The 24,274-nt window shown below is 47.0% G+C and overlaps 1 protein-coding gene across 1 annotated transcript in view; it reads right to left on the bottom strand.

The window, feature by feature from the left end:
• The window catches only part of ETV1 (ETS variant transcription factor 1), a 134,683-nt gene extending 132,326 nt beyond the window's left edge, over nt 1-2,357 (bottom strand). The window contains exons 1-3 of the mRNA XM_085630815.1: nt 2,094-2,357; nt 1,623-1,761; nt 241-328 (exon numbers count right to left, since the gene is read on the bottom strand). Of these exons, the coding sequence (XP_085486941.1) occupies nt 241-328; nt 1,623-1,667 (133 nt within the window). The 5' untranslated portion in view covers nt 1,668-1,761; nt 2,094-2,357. The remainder of the gene's footprint in view (nt 1-240; nt 329-1,622; nt 1,762-2,093) is intronic.
• Between the last annotated feature and the right edge of the window lie 21,917 nt (nt 2,358-24,274).

The following is a 24,274-nucleotide window of genomic DNA, read 5'->3' as shown; positions in this document are numbered from 1 at the left end:
CTTATAAAATAACTAGGCACACTACACAGGGAAGGGTTTATTGAGACGCTCTTCAAACGAAAACACACATTGAAAACAGTTTATGAATGATTCTGAAGTGGAAGTGGCAGGTAACAGTAAGACTGCCACTGCCGACAGGATGAACAAGGGATCTTCCACGCGTTATATAATGACCCCGTAACCTTGGAGAGAAAGGTGGTGGACTTTAAGGAGCCCCGCAACACACACACAAACACTCACCTTCGGAGTCGTGGGCCAGGTCTCGGTTAATGAACTTTCTTTTTCTGGCGATGTGTGCTCTCTCGTCACAATTTCTCCCACGCTGAGTCTAAAATAAGAAAGATAAGTTACTTATCAAAAACAGCATCTTTTCGCATCAGCGCGCAGCATTAAAAGCCAGTGGAGGGCTAATCCCCGCTTCCTGCAGCTGCACGCACAGTGCGCACGTCTGCTTGTCACTTATTGACTGCTAAAGGGATTGTGACCGAGCCTAAATTACAACGTTGTTACATTATTTAGGGTTGTACAACTGTTGTGCGGCATTCACTCTACGTCAAAGAATATGTACCCCCCCCCCCGCCCCCCATAGGTTAGGCTAATATACATACCGTACAGTAAGTAAGGTACAAAATTCCCCAAACTTGACACATACATGCCTTTCAACCCATGCAGTCCCAACATTTCAATGTTTCTGTACGCGGGGCCTGGCGTTAAAAGGCTGAGCCATCAGACATTTCCACTAATGTACAGGAACTGGGGGAATAATATAGGGCCGTGTAGAACAGGCACTCCCGAGTACCTGCGCCTCTTAAATTTAAAAGAGCGTGCATGCCCTTCTCAGCACTGCTGCAATACATTTAATGGGAGAGTACCGGCACTTCTCAGAAGCAGACTCGAAACAGTGAATCTCTGCACTGTTCTATTTCCATTTAAAGCTCTGAGACTCGTGTACGTACACTGCCATATGTTCGTAAATAATGCCTTGCATGTTAATTGGACTATCAGAAACTATGGTCTTTTAAAGCACAACTTAATGCAATACCTTTGCTAATGTAAAGAAATATGGGCCGCGTAAGCCTCACTTCATTTTAAACACGCACAAAGTTGTCACACTCTGTGAATGACGGTGCGCTCAAAATACGTTTTTTCCAGCCCTGCACACAAATCTAAAGCTGTCACACCAACAAAAGTAAGAATATCGGGTCTGAAACCCCTGCACTTTCTGTCCCCGGTGCTTAAAGGGGGTGTTGGTGGGAATACATGTGGAGTGTGATTCGAAACTTTGTGCAGCCTTCGCAGTCAGCCGCTGTCTGATCTGTCGGTGCGTGTCTCTCTCTGGGCTAACGATGGCACGAACCCGGGGGATATTACTGTGATTAGAGCCTGCCACGGAGCCGCGCTGCTGCTGCTCGGAGCGCACGACCCGTGCATCGCTTAAAAAGTAAATCCACACAGACCCGGGGTCTGCAGCGCTGCTTCTCGTGTCACACTCAGAACGTGCCCATAAGCCCCCGCTCCATCACCCCAACTCACCGTACCGGCCCTCCTGACCCTGCCTGCGAACCCCCCCTGAGATCAGCAGTTCAAGTTTACAAACACGGCCACCGACGAGCCACACTCACGCTGGTCACTGTGTAAGGCACTTGCTGGTCATAAAAGCCATCCATCCTGCGGGTCCCTAGGCGAGTGTCGGTGCTCGCGTGGGCGTCCTCCTGTGCATTTATCTAGCGATTTCCTGTAGATCCGGGCTCCGTTAACGACCTAGAGGCAACAAGATGGCTTTAGAAGGGGGAAAAGCATGAATGAACCGCTGGGGATTTGCATGGGTAATCCACCTCCTACAGCCCCATTGAGAGCGCGCACGCCCCCGCCCCCTCCGAGCGGGAATCTGGAGGCGGGGGAGGGCTGGCCAGGGGGGCCGGGGGCAGGGTGTGTTGTGGGCAGACCTGCTCGCCGCAGACCCCGCACCTGTGCCTTTCCTGCTCGGGTGCCTAAACGTACGCACAGTAGCAATGGCGCTCAGCGTGCTGTGGCTAAAGGGAGTCCGTGGTGCGCACTCCGGGGATGAGGGGTGAGGGCCCCGGCAGACGCACCTCCAGGGGCCCTTGGATCGCTGTGCTGCTAAAGGTCCCGGTTCCGACGCATGGAGTGTTTCTTCCGGGGTTTCGTACAGGTCTCGTCCCCCCTCAGAAGCAGGGAGAGAGCCAGTGACAAGAGCAGCTTTTCCTCGGCTTCTCCTCCAGGGGCCTCCAATCCCAGCTGATGGCGCCCGCCCGCCCCCCGCCCGTGCCGGCTCTTTCACGGGATCAGATTTCTGAGCTGTCACTCAGGCTTTGCTCTCGCTGCGATAAGAGAAACAATGGCTCGCCGGGCCCGGCCTCCCCCCCCCCCGCTCCCCTGGGGTTGTGTGTCCCTCCTTGTGCACTCCGTGCCAGACCTAAGGGGCAGTTCCCGGGGGCCTGAACTTTCCTAAACCGCTCAGGGTCCCACTATAAATAGACCATGGCCCCCAGTCTATGATTTTACTTCCCCGGTGTTTGGGTCGTGTAATGTGGGTTTTATCATTGCCTCCCCACCACCCAATAAAGTGCCCGTCCCACACACCAGGCACTTATTTCTCATCACTGGGGCCCACGAACATCCCTAGAACACGAAGCCGCTCACCACGTGAGTCCTAGGTACCATGCAGAGAGGCCATTTTCGGAAAACTTTTAAATTCTTAGGTTGCAAAAACAATAGCGCTGATCCCCCCTCGGAGCACGCACGGTGCAAGGGAACATGACTATTCCGTGATCTCTTACTGATTGTACGCATTGTCTGAGTATCCACCTTTTTACGTTTTCCAATGAAAAGGAATTTCGGGGAGCATCCGGAATACCATCATGGTTTAGAAAAATCTACATCAACGTATGGCAAATATTATTTGGCTAATTCTGTAAGTGCCACGTGATGTGTTTACAAGCTACAGAGAAAGGCAACATTTAAAGTGAGCGTTGAGTGCCGCATGATGGCGCATAAATGTACAGATGTGCACATTCTCGTTTTCCTGCACATACTTGTCACGTGGTTGCTCGGCGGGGTACATGTGGCCGGTGCTGTGCTTTACTCAGCATTGTTATGCACGTGTTCACCTGCGTTTTTTATTCAGGACGGTTTGCGTACTTTGCACAGGTTGTAGGTGGGTTTATCGCTCACTTTACCCAATGCAGCACGAGTGCTCACTCTATGCACGTGCTCAGTGCTGGAAACGTAAATACAGAAGCATCGTTATCCCAAAGCACCAAGAAGTGCTGGTACTTTCCCAAAGAATCGAACCCTTGCTGAGAAGTGGCGGCACGCCACTTTAAATGCCAAAAGTGGGAGTACTTAGTGTTTTTCTCCATTTAAAGCGCTGCATGTGCTCGCCCAGTTACCTTTGGCGAATGCGCGTACCACTTTAGTTTACTCAGCAGAAGCCCACGTGGAACATTAGCCACACACTTATGAGTGTAAGTGCAATGCGCTGTATTAAATGCCGTGCATTAGATGTCGGTTGTAGTGTATTTGTGTAGCGCTTACCCACCCATGAACACTCAAAGCGCTTGCAATACGCGATTTTCTAGCACAGTTTTTTCGTGTCTATTAGGTGCACCCGCAACACACAAAGAACAGCACCCCTTGCCTCGGTTACTGCTTCCTATACAACGCTTGGGGTGCTTTTAGTTAACCCGCTTCGTCAAAGCATTAACCGAAAATAAGCAAGAAAGTGAAGGATCTGTGCAACCCCTATGACTGGTTGTTTTCGCGAGACGCCTCTTTATTCCGGCTCAATGCATGAAGTATCAGACTGCTGCTTTCACGTGTAATCTGAGCAACAGTTTGCAGGCACAGGGGAGGGAGCGCTGAGCCCTGGATTGGTTTCCCGGGCAACCAGTGGCGTGGGCGGGGTTTGGATGCTGTCCAGTCAGGCTCTGAGCAGGCAGCCAATGGTCGCTCGTGTTGTTCTTAATCGGATGTCTGTGTTTATTCATAGATTCGGAGCTTGCCTCGGGGCCCCGGGAAGCCATAGAGCTTCATTCACAAAAATCCGAGCACGGTCACGTGGGATGAGAAGGGAGAGGAAGAAAACAGGCCAAAGTTACATTACAGAGGTGGGGGTTGGGAGGTGGGGAACGCAGCCAAGGGAAAGAGGAAGTCATTTAAATCGCAGAGGCTGAAACTCTGCAAGCACTCTTACACACTTATAGCTTTCTTAGTTTGTGCACTCTGATCGGAACGATTTGTAAACTGTTGTTGAACATCACGATGTTCAGACTTGGAGCGCATTTGCTTGCATGACTTCAAGCACTTAACCTGCTATTGACCTCAACTTGTTTTGTATTCACTGTACTCCTTTATTTTTATTTTCTCCGTGTTATCAGGAAGATACCTGTGGTATAGTGCACCCTGCCTTAGGGCTGGAAGAAGGCCTGCTAGAGGGGTGACCTATCTATTCTGTGGGCAGTGCTAGTTGGCATGGAACACAGGCAGTGTGCCATGTCGACTTTGTCGTTTTGTTTGCACCAGGCCATGGATGCTGCAGTGGTAGTCTGCATGGCCTAGGCGAGGGGTCACTTGGGGACCCTTTTCAGTCCCAATGCCCTAGGTAAACAGGTACCTTTTACTTGGGTCTCACATGGGCCAATTGTGGAATGGTTTTTAGGGAAGAAGCACTGGCACAGGGGACCTGGTTGGCACTACAATCTAAACCACATCAAATACCAGTCCAAAAGTGGGGGCTAACCATGTCAAACAAAGCACTTTCTCACACTTCAGCTAAAAGTAAACAGTGGGTCAATCCAAGAGAGCACCATGGCAGCTGCAGCAGCGTTTAAATCTCTGAGACCTGGCCTATCTTCTGTTCAAACCAGACTGGACTTGACCGATAGGACATTGGTAAAAACAAAGGATCAGCTGGGCATCATAAACAAAGACCAGAATGTAGGGCTCAAGTTATGGTAGCTGTGCAGGAAAGCAACCAATTTGGAAGGCAGTAGTTGCTGAAAAACTGTCAGATTTGCTGGTTTATTGGAGGGCCCAGAATAAGAGATATTCATATTATTACTAACTTTGATAGCTGAACTCAATAAACAATATTTTATCTGATATTCGATTCTCAGACAGCTGCAACAACGTAATGTGATTGTCTGCTTCTTACATCACTTTCAAGCTCCACGAGTTATAAGAGCAGCACTGAAACAAACTGACCCACTCTTTTAGAGAAACAACAAGACCTTTGATGCTGGAGACATCTAAGAGGCCTATGTGAAGAAAAAAAAAGTATCTGACTATGAACCCCGTATTCCATAAATGAGATACGAGCTGTAGCCTATTCAAACTGGACACCAAATTCCAAATTTATTTTCATTTCAAATTTAACAATTCATCCACAAATAGAAAGATTAAAAACAAATTATATAATCAATAATTCAGGTTGTTAACCCCTTGCGTGTGCACGACGTCTCCCGGCGGTCGTGCATTACGGTGGGCGTGTGCGCACGACGGCCGGGAGACGTCGTGTTCCCGAACGCCGTTTATTTCTCCCACACAGCAGGAGAAATAAACCCGCACGCAAGGGGTTAAAAGAACAGACCAATAACATTCATCAACAATATAATATCAATAAAAACTAATGTCATTAAAATGTTAAAATAATCAGACATCAATGGACTTTTAAAAGGTCCAATCCCTCAAGAACAATATTGGTTAAGTGGACATTACCTACAAACAACAGCGCAGAGTTCTAAACGGAGACTATGACGCTCTGCCACATTGACTATTTAGACATAATAAATGTAGCCACAGCTAATGCCACAGTCGCTCTTGTCTCACTTTTGCATGTTCTTAGAAAGTTAATACGGTCACATAGGCTCCGAGCTCGGCACATTGGTGCAATCCACCTGGATCTCGATCTGGAGTATGCCCTCCAGAAATATAATAAAATGCTCCTCCAACTCATCTGTAAAGTAACAGGCTGGACAGAGTTTGTATTTATTAGTCATTGAAGTCCAAAATGAGACATTGGTAGACAATGCAAGTACACCATAGCAAAACTGTAGGAAAAGAGAGTGCGCCCAAGTCGGATGGATACAATCTAGGACATCCTCTAACTTAAATATATTATTGTGCATTAAAAAAGCTTTATTCCTGCTACCTAGAGAGTCAGATCATTTATTAGATTTGGTAAAATTTGCCCAATACTCGTTTGACTATACCCTTGGTGTTGCAATTGGTGCTTAGGGCTCCAGGGACTTTCCAACCCCAAGCTTTCGACGTAAGTTTAATGTATGCCAACCACGGGATTTTGTTTGAGTCATTCAGGGATACACTCTCACTTATGGCTTCTCTGTATGGATTAAGTGCCTCCATTGACCATACCTGATGCCAATTCATTAAGGGTAATAATCTCACCACGTCTTAGACAGGCTTGAGGGCAAGGGCCACACAGAGCGGCAGGAGAGGGTTCCCATGTCCCATACTGGCAACAGTCCTCATAAAATTGTTTTTGCCCACACTGAGTGAAGAGCAGTTACAGTGGCCCCACAACTCGGTGCTGTACAATGCAGCACTCTTAATCTGGGCATTGTAGATCTGAGTCATAGAGGAGAATGGGTAAAATTAAGCTCTTTTGGCAAAACTCACAAGGGCAGATCCTCTATGAGTAATTATTGAACAATTCTCAGATTTTGGGTTCCCAGGACTCCTTATTCAGCAGTCGAATTCCCAGGTTGTCAAATTTTGTTACTCTTTCTAGTATTGTGCAGCCTAGTCTAATGATACCGCCCAGTCTCTTCTTTTGTAGAATAAATCATAAACTTGGTCTTTTGAGTTTTTAACTTTAGCCTGTAAGTATGTTTTGGAGAGGAGCAAGGTGCCATCCACGAAAAACAGAGAGGGCACCTTTTTGCTTTCCAAAAATGGTGAATGTAGGAGAGTGGCATCGACTGCATAGTTGCCCCCAACGTTTTGACTGTTTTATGACACTAGCCAGGCTGTGGCCCTGCTATCCAGGACCCCAGCCTATCTGCTTCTTCTCTAAACTGATGTGAGTACCCTAGGTACCTTCCAATTGGATACTGAGGACACCCTATCAGCCCCTTGTAGATGGTACCCTAGGTACCCAGGGCATGGGTCCCTCAGAGGCCTACCAGGGGCTGCAGCACTTATTGTGCCACCCCTGGGACAGCCATACCAAATGACACCACCAGACCACTATTGTAGTCTGGGTAAGGTGGTGCTTGCACTCCTTACAGGGATATAGGTATCCTGTATCTCACTTAATACAACACATATATCCTCATAGGTCACCCCTAAAACAGGCCTTGCCAATCCTACAAGGCAGGGTGCTGAGATATGTGTGAGGGGGGACCCCTACCTGAGTAGGGCCCCTATGCAACCTTCGTAAAATCATTGCTGGGTTGTTTGTAGTGTAGCCATACAATATACTCTTAACCGCATTATAAGTATATCGCGATAGCGTGATAACTTGAGAATGGCTACACAGAACCATATCGTGTTTGGTGTCAAACATGTAGGAATCATACCCCCAATCCAGCCATGGGACTTAGGGCATGATTCCCCCCTGCTGGAGGGGCGATATGGGAAAAGCGGCAGAATTTAGACAACAATTTAAAAGTGCATACGTAGTACAAAATGGATGCTACCCGCCACCCACACGACTCTGGCTGCCTGTTGCTGGGCAGAACTCCAGCCACGGCAGCTGGACAATAGGGATCATGTTGCATGGAGGTGCTCCCACCTCCCCAGACAGACTATGTGGATTGGAACTGGGTGGGTGCACCATAGGACGTCTTTCAGACTTGCACGTAGGCTTCTCCAGTGCCTACTTCTGCATACACCGCCTCAAACCGGTTCAGGGGCATCCTGTCCCCTGCCCAGGCGGGAAACCACACAAAGGGGAGAGGGTGTAGCCACCCTTTCCTGCCTGAACTCTCATTGGTGGGCTCTGATCTGGACACTCCCCTAATCTTTGGATAAAGGTGAATACAGGGTCCCCAGAGCCTCAGATTATTCTTGAACTTCACAGACTTGAACTTCGACTTGCTGCCGCACAGCTGAATGAAGTAATCTCCCTTGGGGTAAAGGAGTTACCCCCCTGCTTTGCAGGCACCTGAAACACTCCAAGTGACCCGGTTGGAACCTCGCTGCTCCTACGGACATCGACGACTCTTTCCTACCTTGAGGTGGGTTTCCAAGCATCCCAGAGTCCAGTGAGTGTGCACAGCAAAGCTCAGCACCGTGGACCCCGTGGGTGCCGAGATCCCCAATACCCCAGGACACCGGCCACCTCTTGCACAGCACCCGACGAGTGGGGAAGTCGTGCTTTGGCCCATTATTGAGCCAACCTCTCAGCATCATCTGTGCCAAAGTGCGACGCCCTAGTCCGCTCCGGCGACCCTAATCTTTTGATAAAGGTGAATTCAGGGTCCCCAGAGCCTCAGATTATTCTTGAACTTCACAGACTTGAACTTCGACTTGCTGCCGCACAGCTGAATGAAGAAATCTCCCTTGGGGTAAAGGAGTTACCCCCCTGCTTGGCAGGCACCTGAAACACTGCAAGTGACCCGGTTGGAACCTTGCTGCTCCTATGGACATCGACAACTCTTTCCTACCTTGAGGTGGGTTTCCAAGCCTCCCAGAGGCCAGTGAGTGTGCACAGCAAAGCTCAGCACCGTGGACCCCGTGGGTGCCAAGATCCCCAATACCCCAGGACACCGGCCACCTCTTGCACAGCACCCGACCCCGACAAGTGGGGAAGTCGTGCTTTGGCCCATTATTGAGTCATCCTCTCAGCATCATCTGTGCCAAAGATCGATGCCCTAGCCCACTCCGGCGACCCGTGGGCGCATCTTTACGCATGCCAAATTGCTGCCTTCCGCGGTCCCTTGTCTCTCGACTTGTGGACCCTAGTGGAGGTCAATCTTCAATTCCAAGAGTTCCCCTGGTTGCTCCAGGCCTGCTCTTCAGTCTCCTTGCTGGAGACCTTGCTCAGACCTCGTGGGTCTGCACCAGTAGCAGTTTTGTGTTTCTTGCGTGGGCTGTGGTTGCCAAGGCTTAGTGGATCCAATCCAGACACTAACACCGCAGCGACCCTCATCCTTTGTGGGACAGTCACCTTCCAGAAGCTGGCCTTCTTTGACACCTCCTGGACCCCGTGGCTGACGATCCAAGCTACACCTCTTCCACCTGGAAGCACCCGACATTGAAGGGCTCCTTCTCTTGAGCCCCCTGGTCACTGTGCCGTGACCCAGACTCTGTCCCCTCTGCTTTCAGGTCCTTCTCTTCAAGATCTGCATTTTCATTCTTCACGACAACGACAACGCTTCTTGCTTGCAGCTGTTCTTCACGTTTTGCCATTGAAAATCAGCCCGCGACCCGACATCGAAAACAACCTATGCACCCGGCTTCTCTGGGGCAGGTAATAGTGGTACCTCGGTACTCTTGTGGGTGTGGACCCTTCAAAAGCTTAACTCTAAAGTATTGAACTTGAACTCCTGCTAGAAGTGTTTTTAATCTTGTAAAATTCAACTGCGCCATTCTCCATAGGCTTTAATAGAGATCCCGACAGTAGCTTTAGCCACTGCACGCGTCTCCAGTGGGTCCCCTTCCTCACTACCTTGGGTGGTTTCACAAGGGGCCAGCGACCCTAAATGCCCTAGGCATTGTCTGTAGAATTGTCGTGGTTCTTATACCACTTTTTTGATATATGGTTTGGTCCCCCCTTGGGCCCTGTGATTCCAGTGCTATTTATTGTAACTATCAATGCTTGTTTGAATTGTATCTTCACCTCTAGCCTCATAAAGAGACTAGTTGGGTTATTCCTAGAATAAATACATATATTTAATATATATACCTGTGTGGACTACTCTTTCATTTGGTTATTCAAGGGGTTATCTATGGTAAAACAATAAGCTTAACACTCCTTCAAGACTTAGCCTGAAGGCTGCTCTCCACAGCTACCACTAGGATAGCTTTCTTTAAAGGATGTCTTTAACCTATCACCATAAGAGTCGAATTGGACTGGTACAAGGTGTCCCCTATAACTAGAGGACAGCATATGCCAGGCCAACTTCTCACAGTGAATCATTAACACAATTTTACAGATAATCAATACATTAATATATAAAGAAAGGAAAAAGAGTAGGGGCCAAGACAAAGCCTTGGCATACTCCTTTGGTTACATCGGTTTTGTCGGTTAGTTACCCGTTGGGGCCCCACTGGATCCTAGCGTAAATCCCCTCATGCAAATGCCTAATCATGTTCACCACAGCTTCTCTCTTGGGACAAGATTAAATGCCACATGCAAGACAATGAAGAGAACATAGCGAGTGCCACTTCCTATATCCACTGTCTTCCATTTAGACATATGCAGCCTGAAGACCTGATTGATAGTTCCTGTTTGTGGCCTAAATCCTAATTGGCGATGCGGTATGACATTATTGTTCTCTGTCCATGATGCAAGTTGCCCCAGAACTTGTTTGCCGCAACTTTTCTGTAAGTTATCGAATTGCCTGATAGGGCGATAGTTGCTCAGGAGGTTGCAGCAACCTTTACTGTGGATAGGCACAATTTCTGCACCTTTCCATGTAGATGGCTCAGGTGCATCCACAGTTATATAGCATTGCAGACAGTGATAATATATGGCACCCAGATTGAAAGATTGGAACAAAACATATGAGAACGAACCCTGTCCAACCCTGGGGTCTTACCCGGTCTTTGGGAGCAAATTGCAGCCAAGGTTTCCTTGAGGGAAAAACTGAATGACAAACGTTCTGAATGGGGGGCTATTATATGACTGACAAAGGTCAGAGACCACCTCTTGGTCGGCTGTGTGGAATTACAGTAGAGCAATTAAAAATGTTCTTCCTATTCTGTTGGCTAAATGAATGACTCAAGTTGACTAACCCGATCTTTGGCTCCTCGGCTCACTATCTGCCAAAATGTTTTTAGAGTCCTTAATGGATGAGACTTTTAGAAGATCTCCCCAGATTGATTGTTCCCAAGCTGCCTTGGCCAATTTAATTGTCTCCCTCTATACTGCTCTAGAATCCCCAATAGCAGTTATGTTGCCTAGCTTTATAGTAGTTAGGTAGAATAAGGTAGGTAGTAGATTGCTCCTTGCCTCTTTGTAAGGAGCAAAGAACCACTCCTAAGATTTTCGAATCTTGGCACCCTGCTTAAAGCACTTCATAAAGTGATGTTTAAGATTCGAGAATAGGAGGGTGTGTTCACCAAGGATGGAATCTGGGTAATCCCAGTTATCAAGCATCTTGTCCAAACTGATAGATGCTTGAAATCATATCCTCAGAATAGCATAGTGCATTGCACTTGACTTTCCTATGATTATTAGCCACTGCCATAGCGTTGTCGCTGGACATTAGTAATTTACCTATTGTGTTGGATATAAGGTTACTAGGTATTAATGTCAAGTGATCATGGTCACTCATAGATCAGGGGGTGACATCCATATATACCACTGTTCCCCAAATGCACAGGTCTAAGAGGATATAATCTATGGAGCTGGAGTAATTACCTCTATGAAATGTTGGAGCCAGATTGAGATCCGAAGTAGAATGGCCATTACACGCATGTAGCCTGTGAGTGATAGAAATATCTACCATTTGCATAGCAGACCTAGACAAGTGGCTCCGAAAGGGAGATCTTTGTTTCCTTAGCTGCGCACAAATCCTTTCCTATATTGTTAACACAAATGTTGGAATTAAATTCTCAGCAATAATGTTATGCGTTGCTGCATACAAAATTAATATCTCATCTGACAGTGAGATAGATCTCGATTCTACCTGCTTACCCGTGCTTCTGTTATAAATGTCAATTAACAAAATTGGAGCCCTAGTAGATTGAGTTATGGTAGGCCCCTGTAGATCGGGGTAATGAAAAGACAACTCTGTTGTAGTACATTTCAATTTAATATTCGGCCAAATTAGTGAGCCACCCAAGTGTCTCCCTGCAGTAGGGCTTATTGCGGGAACAAAAAAACGTTTGAAACCATTCCTATAGGTATTTTCCACTGCCTATGTCTCTTGAAAGATGCAAACACCGTGATCGTCGATGAACCTCCCCCAGTTTTGTCTTAATCCCACCACATTCCAAGTGAGCAATGATGCTGATGTTTGATATGTAACATAATGTTCTGTAGTATGGATGTAGCAGGAGAAGAGATAAGACTGGTGGGTAAGGTTGAGTTGAAGGAAGCCCATTCAGTTCCTAAATTGTTTTGGGTGAATGTGAAATAAATATCAAAACGTGCCTTGGCACCAACAAGGGCAACCCTAGTAGAATGGGTTCTAAGGTTCTCACCATCTGGTCTACAACAATAAAGTCGGGGATCCTCCTCTCACCTTCGCCAGATTCCTGTCCTCCATCAAGTATATCAACTCCTGCAATCAATTTGCTTTGTGTATAGATTTTGGCACAAGTGTAGAAGTCAGCCTAGTCATTCACAGGCATAACAACTTCTGTGACCTGGCTACTGAAATCGAGTTGTATAAAGGCTAATTTAGCTTCGGTGATGCAGGAGTGAGTAGTTGGTCCCATTGGTAAGGCCATACCCGTGAGGAAATGGATTGAGGTGTAGGCTTTCTTTTATCTATGTACAGTCAGTTATTCTAAATTAGATTGCCAAGGGGCATGAATCTTTTGGCAATAAGAATTTGGAACTGATCCTTGTTGTGTGGATTGTACAAAGACTTATACTGGGGGTGACTTTATGCCATGTTCATCCATATTGGTTAGACCATGCTTTGACAACAAACTCTGTGCGATCCTGGGGTATCTAATATTTATTATCACACAATTGCCTTCTATGATTTTCTCTAGTGGGCCCATCCATCCTACCCTATGAACCATTAGGATATCATGAATGTTTGAAAAGGGGAAATCTAATTTAGATTGGAACCAGTGCAGAATCTTATTTCTGAACTGTGGGAACGATTCTGCTGCATGTTGAGACATGGGGGAACATTAGGGTGACCAACTGTCCGTAAATTTCACGGACAGTCCGTAATTTCAGCCGTCTGTCCGTTGTCCGTGACGGATTATTTAACGGGCGCCATTTGTCCGTAATTTTAACCGTGCACCGATCGCACCACCCTAAAGCCAGCACAGCTTCCACCCACCTCCCTGCTTGACTCCGATGCTGTTGAGGTTGGGTGTAGTACCCAGTACCAAAGCTCAGATACCCAGCAGCATTGGAGAGGCACAGCGGGATGGCAACCCTCACACCTTCAGCCCTTGATGAGCTGTTAAGAGGTGTTTGAAGGTGACTGAGAGGGAGGGGCTGCAGCTTCAGGAGAACGGGCATCTATTCAGATGCAAACAGCCCTGAATGTGTCATGTCTCTGCAATTTAGAGGGGCCTTGCACATTCCCTTCCTGCCCAGGGCCCCAAAAATCGTAGAACCGGCCCTGATTACACCGAGGCAGCACACGGTTCTCTTCACAGAGCTTAATTACTGTTACTAAATTGTAAGTAAACCTCGGTTCTTCAAACATGCAGTCTATAATGTAATAAAATTAAGAAGTGGCACGATCTCACCCACACTGATTAACAAAGTATGAAGGACAATCAGTTAAATCAGTTCTCTTGGAGTATCTCCTTTAAGTACTGTACATCACAGTGGGGGATGGCAAAACTAACATTTTAGAAAGAGAGCCTGTCCTCTTGTTGTCTTGTCCAGGAGGGGGTTGAGGAGCCCTACCCCACCCTAGAAGAGACCAAGATTATACTAGAATACTGCATGCCCACCCCTGTGCCCACCCTGGTGGATCCTGTTCCCCCTCCTGTGATGGCTCCTCCCCCCCCCAGTGATGGCTCCTGTCCCTCCATGTGGTGGCTCCTGTGCCCCCCGCCTGTGATGGCTCCTGTCCCCCCCCCTGTGGTGGATCCTGTCTCCGCCCTGGGTGGGTTCTGTCCCAGTCCTGGAATGGCTCCTGCAGCGAGGGTGAAGTTCTTTATGGGCCTCTTCTCAAAAAGGCTCAGCTCAAAATTAATATGAAAAGGTAAGCGAGTGAGTAAGTGAAGGGATGGGTGGATGGCTGGATGAATTAGTGAAAGGGTGAATGGATGAATGAAAGATTGAATAGATGGATAATGAGAGAGGATGGATGGATTCATGAGTGAGTGGAAGGATGGATGAGTGAAAAGGTAAATAGTTGGATGTATGGGTCGAAGGGTGGATGGATGAGTGAAAGGATGGATGAGTGAAAAGGTGGATGATGAGTGAGTGGGTGGATGCATGAGTGAAACGATGGATGGATTGATGAATTGATAAGTGCAAGGGTGAATGGATGGACGTATGAGTGAAAGGGTGGATGCAAGGATGGATAAGTGAGTGAAAGGGAGGGTATGTGGACAAAAGGATGAATAGATGAGTGAAGGAGTGAAAGGATAAATGGATGAGAGAAAGGATGGATGAGTGATAGGGTCAATGGATGGATTCATGAGTGGATGAGTAGATGGATGGGTGGGTGGATGGATGGAAGGAAGGATGGCTAAGTGAAAGGGTCGATGGAGAGAGAAAGGGAGGATGGATGACTGAAAGGGTGGATGGGTGGAAGGATGAGTGACTGGGTGGATGGATGAGTAAGTGAAAGGATGGCTGGATGGGTGAAAGGGTAAATGGCTGGATAGATGAGTGAATGCATGGATGGGTAGAAAAGTGGATGGATGAGTGTACAGATGGATAGGGTGAAAGGGTGGATGGATGGATAATGGATGGATGAGTGAAAGGATGGATGAAGGGATGGATGAGTGAAATGATAGATGGAAGGATACATGATGGATAGGTTTGCAAATAGTTTTGCAAACCAAACAAATATGTTTGGATATGGCTGGGCTTACTTATATACTATTGTGCGACCTCCTCTGATGTGTCTGTAAAACTTACCATTTGTCCTGAAGTTTTGTCCTGAATTTTGACCTCCTGTCCTGAATTTGTGTCCTGAATTTTGTCCCTTTGTCCTGAATTTTTACACTCACCGTCCTGAATATGCACCAATGCCAGTTGGTCACCCTAGGGAACAGAAGTCAATATTACTGCGGAAGGGCCAGGAGACGGAAGCAAATCAATAATATCACTATGTGAGTGTTGTGAAAATGCAGTTTGATTCCCTTGACTAGTTCAAGTTTTATAGTTTGATATAATGCCAATAAGGCAATAAAAACAATCCATAATCAATATTTTACCTAAATTGATAATACATCATATTACTTAAAACCCCCATTAATGCATAAATATATTGTTCCTCAATGCCCTGCAGGTATACATATATAGCTATGTGCACCTCACAGCGACTAGCCATTCTAAAACCACAAACAGGAATTTTCCTACAGTATGATATAATCTTATATTATTACATTGTAGAAAAGTGCCTCTTTTGAAGTGGATAACCTCCACTTTTTGCTTGATGCCTGATGTGATTTCGAACTGTAAATTCACTGGATCCCTGCTAACCTCGTTCCCAGTGCCAGATCTCTTTTCCAAAACTGTACCATGATTGACACAACTTCAGCCACCCCTATAAGTACCTTGCAAATGGTACCAATTGTACCTAGGGCATTGGTACTGAAGAGTGTGCTGTAGGGCTGCAGCATGGATTGTGCCACCCTAGAGACCCCTCACCAAGGCTATGCACAATGCCATTGCAGGCTGCATGTCTTGGTGCAGAGAAATCCAAAAAGTCAACATGGCACACAGCCCTGTGTGCAATGCCCCCAGAGATGCATGAGATGTACGTATGTCACTCCTACTGCAGGTCTTATAGCACTAAAGGCAGGATGCACTATATCACATGTGTAGACATATCTGAATGAGCAGATATGACCCTGCAATATCCAGCCCATTCTGAGATATTGTAAGTGCACAGGGAAACCATAAGGAGTACATGGGCTTGATACTTGTCACAACAGGTTTCCTAGCTCCATGATGGCTTCACTGTACCCTAAGATGTTTTGTTTAATAAATACTCACTGATACCAGTAGTTGATTTATTAATAAATGCACACTGAGGCCCTTTAGAGGGTCTCTTGAATCCTACCAAGCACTGGTGTGATCTCTGACTAATCATAGCCAGTCTGCCACCACCTGGCATGTGCTCTGACCTCATGGGGAGAGAGCCTGCACTCTCAGAGGTCAGAAACAAAGCCTGCTTTGGGGGGAGGTGCTTCACACCTCCTCCAGGCTGGAATGGCCTTCCAGAACAGGAAGCTTCAAAGGCGTTGCCCCCTTTGAATTTCAGCCCAGGCTTCCCCAGTTAGTGGGTGATGCCAATCCCATTGTCGTGCTCCACATTTGGCAGGAGGACAGGCGGGAAAATTAGTTAAATGAGGAGTGCCCACCCTCAGCCAGCACCACTCCTAAGGTGTGGCAGTTGAGGTGAATCCCTCTCCTGAAATTCCACCACCTTGTGATGGAGAAAAATAATCTATCAGGGCTAGGGTAGTGCCCCTTCCCACAGGAAGTGGTCACCAGAGGGTGTAGACACCCTAAAAGTAGGTAGCCCATAGCCCGTTGGTTACTACCTGTCTCCCCTTGTAACACCCTTAAATGTAATATTTAGGTAGCACCCCTAGACCTGAAAACTTAGATTCAATGGACAAGAAGAAGACTAGTAGAAAGCAGACCTGCTGCACGAGAACAGAAGCCCTGCTGCAGAAGAAAATTGATGCCAAACCCTGTCTGCTGCCTCTGAAACTCGACAATCACTGTGTGCTGTGTCATTCTGAACCTATGAAGACTCCAAGAACCCTGGAGCTCCTCTAGACTTCGAAAAAGCACCAAGAATCTCCCTTGGAGTGAAGGTATCACTCCCCTGCACATTTCAGGCACCGATCCAGAGAAGCCCTGTTTGTCAACTTGCTGCTCCCCGGCGATCCTGATGCAGCACCTACACAAAACTCAGTAAACCTGCTCTAGAGGGTCAGATCTGAGTCTCTGCTATGTTTAGAGGAACCAGGACCTATCAGAGCCTCAATGTACAAATACCCGGTGTACCCAAGAAGAAGAGTCCACTCCGGACTCCAAAGATACCAGAAGCAAGCACTCATGGAGGGATGTTGAGACACCAGAGACCCACTTCCTGGGTGGGCCAGCTGTCCTGAGATTGCCTCTCCAAGTTACCTGCTTCTGACCCCGAGGACCTCAAGACACACGGCACATGGCTGACCTATCTGCTCTGCACCTGGCCTCTTTGGGCCGATAAGAATGAACCAGTTGTGCTCCTGTGGTCCCCAGGCCCTTGCAACCTCTCCTCTTGAAGGAGACCCCTCGGACTTACCATCAAGTCTCCCTGTGCAATGTGTTTCCAAGTTCCCCCTTCATCGTAGCGCACCAGCTACCATAACCTTCAGCTGATCCAGGATGCTCCTGAACTTCTGCTGCTGGCACGTTGGACCTGGTAGCGTTATCAATCTGCAACAAGAAGGTGAACTTCATGAAAGCATTGTCTGATTTTCTATGCATTTTTACATTTTATCCTATCGACTTCAATGGTGGGTAATTGCGCACTAAAGTGATATATTGTGCTAACTGTGAAAAATCATAACTTCTAAAGTACTTACTGTAGATTTAAGTTTTTGATCTTGAAAATTACATACAAATTGATAAAATTAGTCTTGGATTTTTTTCTTTAGTGTGTGCCTCTGTGAGTACAACAAATGCTTAGCACTACCCTCTGCTCGCCCACATTACCACAAAAAGAGTATTAGAATGATCTGCTTTTACCTCTGCATACCAATTGGGGATCCACTGGACTCTCTGCGCAGTGTACTTTCTTTTAGTACAATATAAAGAGAGTCAGCTTCCTACATACATTTTAAAATTGCTTTAATTAAATCACTCATACATCGGGCCTGTAAAATTCTGAAAGCAGGAAGTAGTAGACCTCATCTTATTTTATAAAAGCATGTGTAAAACGCAATTATATGAGGTAGAAACCTTCACCTTCATGATTCATTTACAATAATATACCCTAAAATTGATAATAAAAACATAATGCTTCATTGACACCTGATGCCCCCTAGATGACCTGTCTTAGGAGCAGGAATGAGCCTAAGTATCTCTAGAAGTAACACCACCAAGTACCTGGGGCCTCCCAGTGCTAATAACCCCTTCACCATTGTGGCGTGCAACCAGGAGGGAGGATAGGGGGCTGACACTGGAAACAATATTAACTACAACAAATGGAAAGTCATAGAATGTTATATGCCAGAAGAATTAGAAATATTCTTGGAATCAGAATATACTACTCTCCGCTGTGTCTGATGAAGGTAGAGACTTAATGATCATGGGCCCAAACCCAGATGCCTGGAACGACACCTAGTGCCCCCCCCCCCCACCCCTGAAACCCGCCCACCCCCACGGACCATGCACACAACCTGGGAATCATCCTAGACTCCAAGCTCAAAATGGACCGCCAGATCAACTCAGTCTCGTCCTCCTCATTCCACACCCACTGCCTCTATGTAAGACCTTCAATGGATCCCCCTCGAACGAAGAAAGACCGTCACTCACACCCTGGTGACCAGCAGACTCGACTACGGCAACGCACTCTATGCCAGAACAAACAAAAACCTCACGCGAAAGCTACAGACCATTCAGAACCGGCCGCAAGACTGGTCCTCAACCTGCCAAAACACGACCACAGCATGACCAGCACCTGTGCACTCTCCACTGGCTCCCCATTGAGGCAAGAGTCACAACACCGGACCAGCATACCTGAACAGCCAACTCAATTTCCACGCACCCCAAAGGACCCTACGATTAGTCCAACTCTCCTTTGCCGTGGTCCCACGCACTAGAAAAAACAGATTGGGAGGCTGCTCTTTCTCCTTCCTCATAGCCAAGGCCTGGAATGCCCTTCTGCTCCACTTCAGACAGACATCACAGCTTCCCACCTTCGCAAGAAGCCTCAAAACCTGGCTCTTCGACGGACCCCTCCCTGAGGGACTGGAACCTGCACCCCCACCCATCCCCAGCGCCTTGAGACCATTACGGGTGAGTAGTCACGCTCAACAAACGCTTGATTGATTGATTGATTGAATGGTGGAGGAAATCACCGTAGAGGAATATTAGCAGTAACAGCCAACTTATCTTGTGGTAAAGCCCCGGGAGATGATAGTCTGCCAGATGAACATTAGACACTCAATACAACCCAAACAGATCCTGTACTTTAGTAGACATTTAAAAGAACAGAAGCATAAGCAGACTCCACAATTAATTCTGGAAAGTGGTGATAAGCTTATGTTTGGAAAATATGGTGGAACCCATGAAAACTCCCAGTTTCTAACTTTTTGTTCTGTCCTCTGGCATTTTCACCTCTGCTGTCTGGTGCCCCTTCCTAATGAGTCTCACACATTATAAGCTCTGTTTAAATTAGGTTATGAGCTGCCATCTGTAGTGCTAACCTTTTAAAATAATGGCAGGTGCTCTTGGTCTATTACCAGGGACGTGTATGGAAAGTTTGTGTGCATTGCACCTCTTTCGTGTGTGGTTTATGATGAACATGGAGTGTATCCATAGTGATTTACTCCATGAGGAAGTGAATCCATTTCCCATGTCTTGTGTGTTAGTGGTACTTAAGATACATAAGATGAAGGATGGAGAGAGCCTCCCAGGCAGGTATACAGAATGTAGGAGTGTTTCTGAGGCCTTTGAACTGGACCAGAGTTCTGGTCTAGTTCAAAGGACCTTGGGGCTGGTGTTCTTAGGAAGTGCAGGGAAAGTCCATGTCTCCTTCCTGCTTGATTCCATCCCCCCAGAGGTATCATACACAAAAAGATGAGAGGGAGTGGAGAGAGAAGGCCTAATCTTTTTTGTGCCGTTGATTTTCTCTGGCAGAAAATTGCCAACCCCACCCCTCCTTCCTGCCAACACTATAAGACAAATAATGTGGCTTGATCAGTCTGGTGGGACACATAAAATGTAAGGAACTGCTTGAAACCCATACCAGAGGTGGATCAGTGCTATACTTCTTGTTTGCAAAGCTGGGATAAATATTGTGTAGAAACCAAGGCCAAGGTGCCAGTGTCTTTCTTACATTTCATCTACATAGCTCATAAAAAAGGGGAGAATATTTATTTCTTATCTTTCATCTATGTTTTGCGTCTATTAATATGTATGAATTGCAAGTTAATAGTAGTACACTTAGGCATGGCAATTGCTATTGTAAACTGAATTTATGTAGTGCTCACTACCCTTGATGGGGCGTTGAAGCTATTATCGGCAAATAGCAACCTACTTCGGTGTCACTGACCATGTCATGTCAGGAGTGATATAATATGTGAGGTCACAAGCAGTGCATTGCGGGGGCGTGAGATATAGTTAGCTCAGCTGTGAAACATGAGCCTAACTAAAAAGTCCCTGTAACCTTTGTTGTTTTAATTGAATTCCTAAGATTTTTAGATGCTATTTCCTTACTATAAGATCCCTGTAACCTTTGGTTTTTCAGTGAATTTCTAAGGTTTTTAAAAATTCTATTTGCTAACTGTAACGTCCCTGTAACCTTTGGTTATTTCAGTGAATTTCTAAGGTTTTTTAAAAGCTAACTCCTAACTATAACGTCCCTGTAACCTTTGTGTTTTTTAAGTGAATTTGTATGGTTGTTTTAACTAGTAATCGCATTTTCAGAGTGGTGGAGAAAGGGTGCTGGGCCTCAGACAAGGTCTCAGGAATACAGCTGTGTAGGAAGCAGGAGGGCTTCATAGCCCCTAAAGTCCCTCAGGAGTAAAATGGAAATTCATCCCCCTCAGCCAGGCCTTTCTTTATCTTATCTCTTTAAAGGGGAGGAGGGCCGCATGGCCCACCCCAGGCCTATTCTTTTACCAGGGACCCCATCCCCCAGGGTTAGACCTTCATCTTTTTTTTTAAATGGGGAAGGAGGGCCTGCCCGGCCCCCCCTCCATGAGCCAATATTGCCCAGAGGACCCCATCCCTCAGAGCATAGCCACCTTGTTGGGGACCGCGGGGAGCCTGAAGGCCCCCATGGTCCCTGCACGCTCCCCACCTTCTGCGGAATGCAGCATTGCTTTTGGACAGAGGGAGCTGCTGACTTGCTCCGCTTCATGGAAGCAAGAGATATTCAATGCTCTCACTTCCATGAAGCTGAGCAGTGTTTTCTATGGCAGGCGGGAACAGTCCTTCCACCAAGCCATAGCAAGCTGCAATATCCAGGGGGTGGGCACCCCGGGACATTGCTGAAGCCTGCCCTGAAGGATGGCGTCCCAAGGCCATCTACTGCTCCATGAGGGGGGCAGCGCGGTACCCCTCCAACTTTGATTAAGCCCCGGGGAGTTGGTGGTCTCCTGGGCTGCGGGTGCCATGCGGCCTCCATATATTATTAAATATAGAGTTGCCCCTGAGAGGTGGCAGTCCCCGAGGCTGCGTGGGGGGGGGCTGTAGCCCCAAGGCATAATTTTTTAAGATAGCCCCGGGAATGTGTCAGTCCCCAGGGCTGTGGGCAGACCGCAAGCTCTCCCTGCATTTGTGTGAGTTCTGGCCCGGATAGGTGGCGGTCTCCAGGGCTGCACTAACCATGGGCGGAGAGCTCCGCTCCGCCCGCGGAGTGTGCGGAGTTGTGCCTACTCCGCGTCCCGCGGAGGAGGCACAACTCGGCACACTTCGCGGCATAGCTGAGTTGCCCACACCCGCCTCCAGCCCCAGGAGAATTACATTAAATATACTCTAAAAGTTAAAAAAGCAACACTTACCTTAACTACGGTGTCCCTGGGCTGCCGTCCTCCTCTTCCTTGGTTTCACGATGATCTGCGCATGCGCGTGCGCTCGTGCATTCCTTGCAAGAAATGCACATGCGCATTCCTTGTGAGAAATGACATGCACGGGTGCGTGCGCATGCACAGATCATCGTGAAATTGAAGTAGAGGAGGAATGTAATTATTCGTAGGGGGGTGGAGGCGGGTGGCACAGTGGAGCGGAGTTTCCACGATGTCCCCAACTCTGTGGATCTCCGCTTAGTGCCGCTCCACCAGCTCCACCCAGGCTTAGGCTGCACCCCGCCCCCGGAGTTCCTTTGCCTTTAGCCTCGGGGAGGTAGCAGTCCCCAGGGCTACAGGGGGCACACGCAGGCCCCCATCATTGTTTTTAATTTTCCCTGGGACCTGGCCCACCAGGAGGCCTAAATTAAGTAAAGCGTGGGAGACTCAGCTTCAGTTTTGTATCATTTTCAGCCAGAGTTGCAAATCCAATGCGACTCCCACTGAATATATAAAAAAGTTTTTGGGGTGATGGGGGGTCCCTGTTGGACCACCCCAAGAGGCCTAGGGGGCCAAGGGGTTTCTACACTGCCCCTTTTTCTTTAAAAAAAAATCATACAGATCACAAAATCACAAGATGGTTGCCAACACTTCCTGGTTTGACGTACTGGCAGCCAATCAAATCTTAGGCACGAGATCGGGAGGGATTGTGGATCCACGGTGGCCACAGATCTATCTCTGAGAAATCTTTAAAATACTCTGTAACTACTGAACGGATTTACACCATTTAACAAAAAGGTTGCTTTCTGGACCACAGCTAACTTTCAGACAAATTTTGTGTAATTCTGTTACGGGCTGTAGCCGTGTCTATAGTTTCCTATGGAAATTTACATGGAGTAAAAGTGTATTGGGACCCCCCTTTTTCTTGGCCCCCGCTTGACGAATCACCTTGAAATTATCAAGACAGTAGCTGATGTGACTGCCACGATAGTTTTGAAAATTTCGTGAAGATTCGTCAAAAGCCCCAAGGTTATTGGCAATTCAATAAATGCTCTTCCTATGGAAACTGCATCCTAACTATAACTACCTACTGGTGACTGCCAGTAGGTAATATATGCAAAAAGAACAGTCGATGGACAGAATACTAACCAATGTCAAACATTCTCCCCCAATACAAAGATTTGAGCCAAAATCCAACTTGTATTGCTCACCACGATATTCCAGTATTGCAAGTTATCCTGGGACCACCCCTCATCAGCCAGGCTAGCTTGACTCCAGTGGCATGGTGAGCATGGGACCCACGTCTGGGCATAACCGTCCCACTCTGGATGACAAATGCAAAATTAACAATGAATCGATGGAATGATGAACAATGTCAAACATTCACCACCAGTACAAAGATTTGAGCTGAAATCCATCTTTATTTGCTCACCACAATATTCCAGTTTGTAAGCAATCCTGGGACCACCTCCATCAGCCAGGCTAGCTTGACTCCAGTGTCATGGTGAGCATGGGACCCACTTCTGGGCATAACCGTCCCGTTCTGGATGACAAATGCAAAATGAACAACAAATCGATGACATGATGAATAATGTCAAACATTCACCCCCAGTACAAAGATTTGAGCTGAAATCCATCTTTTTTTGCTCACCACGATATTCCAGTTTGGAAGCAATCCTGGGCCCACCCCTCATCAGCCAGGCTAGATTGACTCCAGTGGCATGGTGAGCATGGGACCCATGTCTGGACATAACCGTCCCGCTCTGGATGACAAATGCAAAATGAACAATAAAACGATGGACTGAGGAACAATGTCAAACATTCATCCCCAGTACAAAGACCTGGGCCTAAATCCATTGTTTCCTTGCTCACCCCGCCATTCCAGTTTGGACCCAGCCAAATGCAAATTAGTCTTGACCCTGCTTCCCAGGGGAACAGTCCAGCTGAACTGCCAGGCCAGGTCCTCCCTGAACCAGAAACAAACATCCTGGGACCGGTTTCGAGGGTTCACCCCTCATCAGCCAGGCTAGCTTGACTCCAGTGGCATGGTGAGCGCTGGACCCACGTCCGGGCATAACCGTTCCACTCTGGGATAAAAATACAAAAAGAACAATTGATGGATGGAATGCTGAACAATATTTATAAAATTCTTTATTTGCATATTTTGCATTGTGAATTGTTTAAATTGTAGCCTTTTTTGATATTTGACATGTATATTCTGTTATGTATGTGTAAGCGAAGTTGGTCTTGATTGCTGTTTGTTTTGAGCCATGTCCATTAAAGCTTTACATTTCTTGTTTTATCTCTTTTTGGTTCTGCATTCATTCAAAGTCCTTGTTTTTGTTTGTCATGTTTTGTTGTTTTTGATGGTATTATGATATCAAAATACTCCTGGACCCACTCATAGAGTTTCTAAACTCAGTGTATTGTGTCTGGGTCTCTGTTGGATTTTAGTTGTGTTTCTAAGTCCCTAAAATTCTGTTTATTCCAAGGTCGTTATGTAGTTGCC

Source organism: Triturus cristatus, chromosome 10, assembly GCF_964204655.1.
Source record: "Triturus cristatus chromosome 10, aTriCri1.1, whole genome shotgun sequence".
NCBI lineage: Eukaryota > Metazoa > Chordata > Amphibia > Caudata > Salamandridae > Triturus > Triturus cristatus.
The sequence above is the reverse complement of the archived record's forward strand: the minus strand, read 5'-3'. Positions and strand labels throughout refer to the sequence as shown.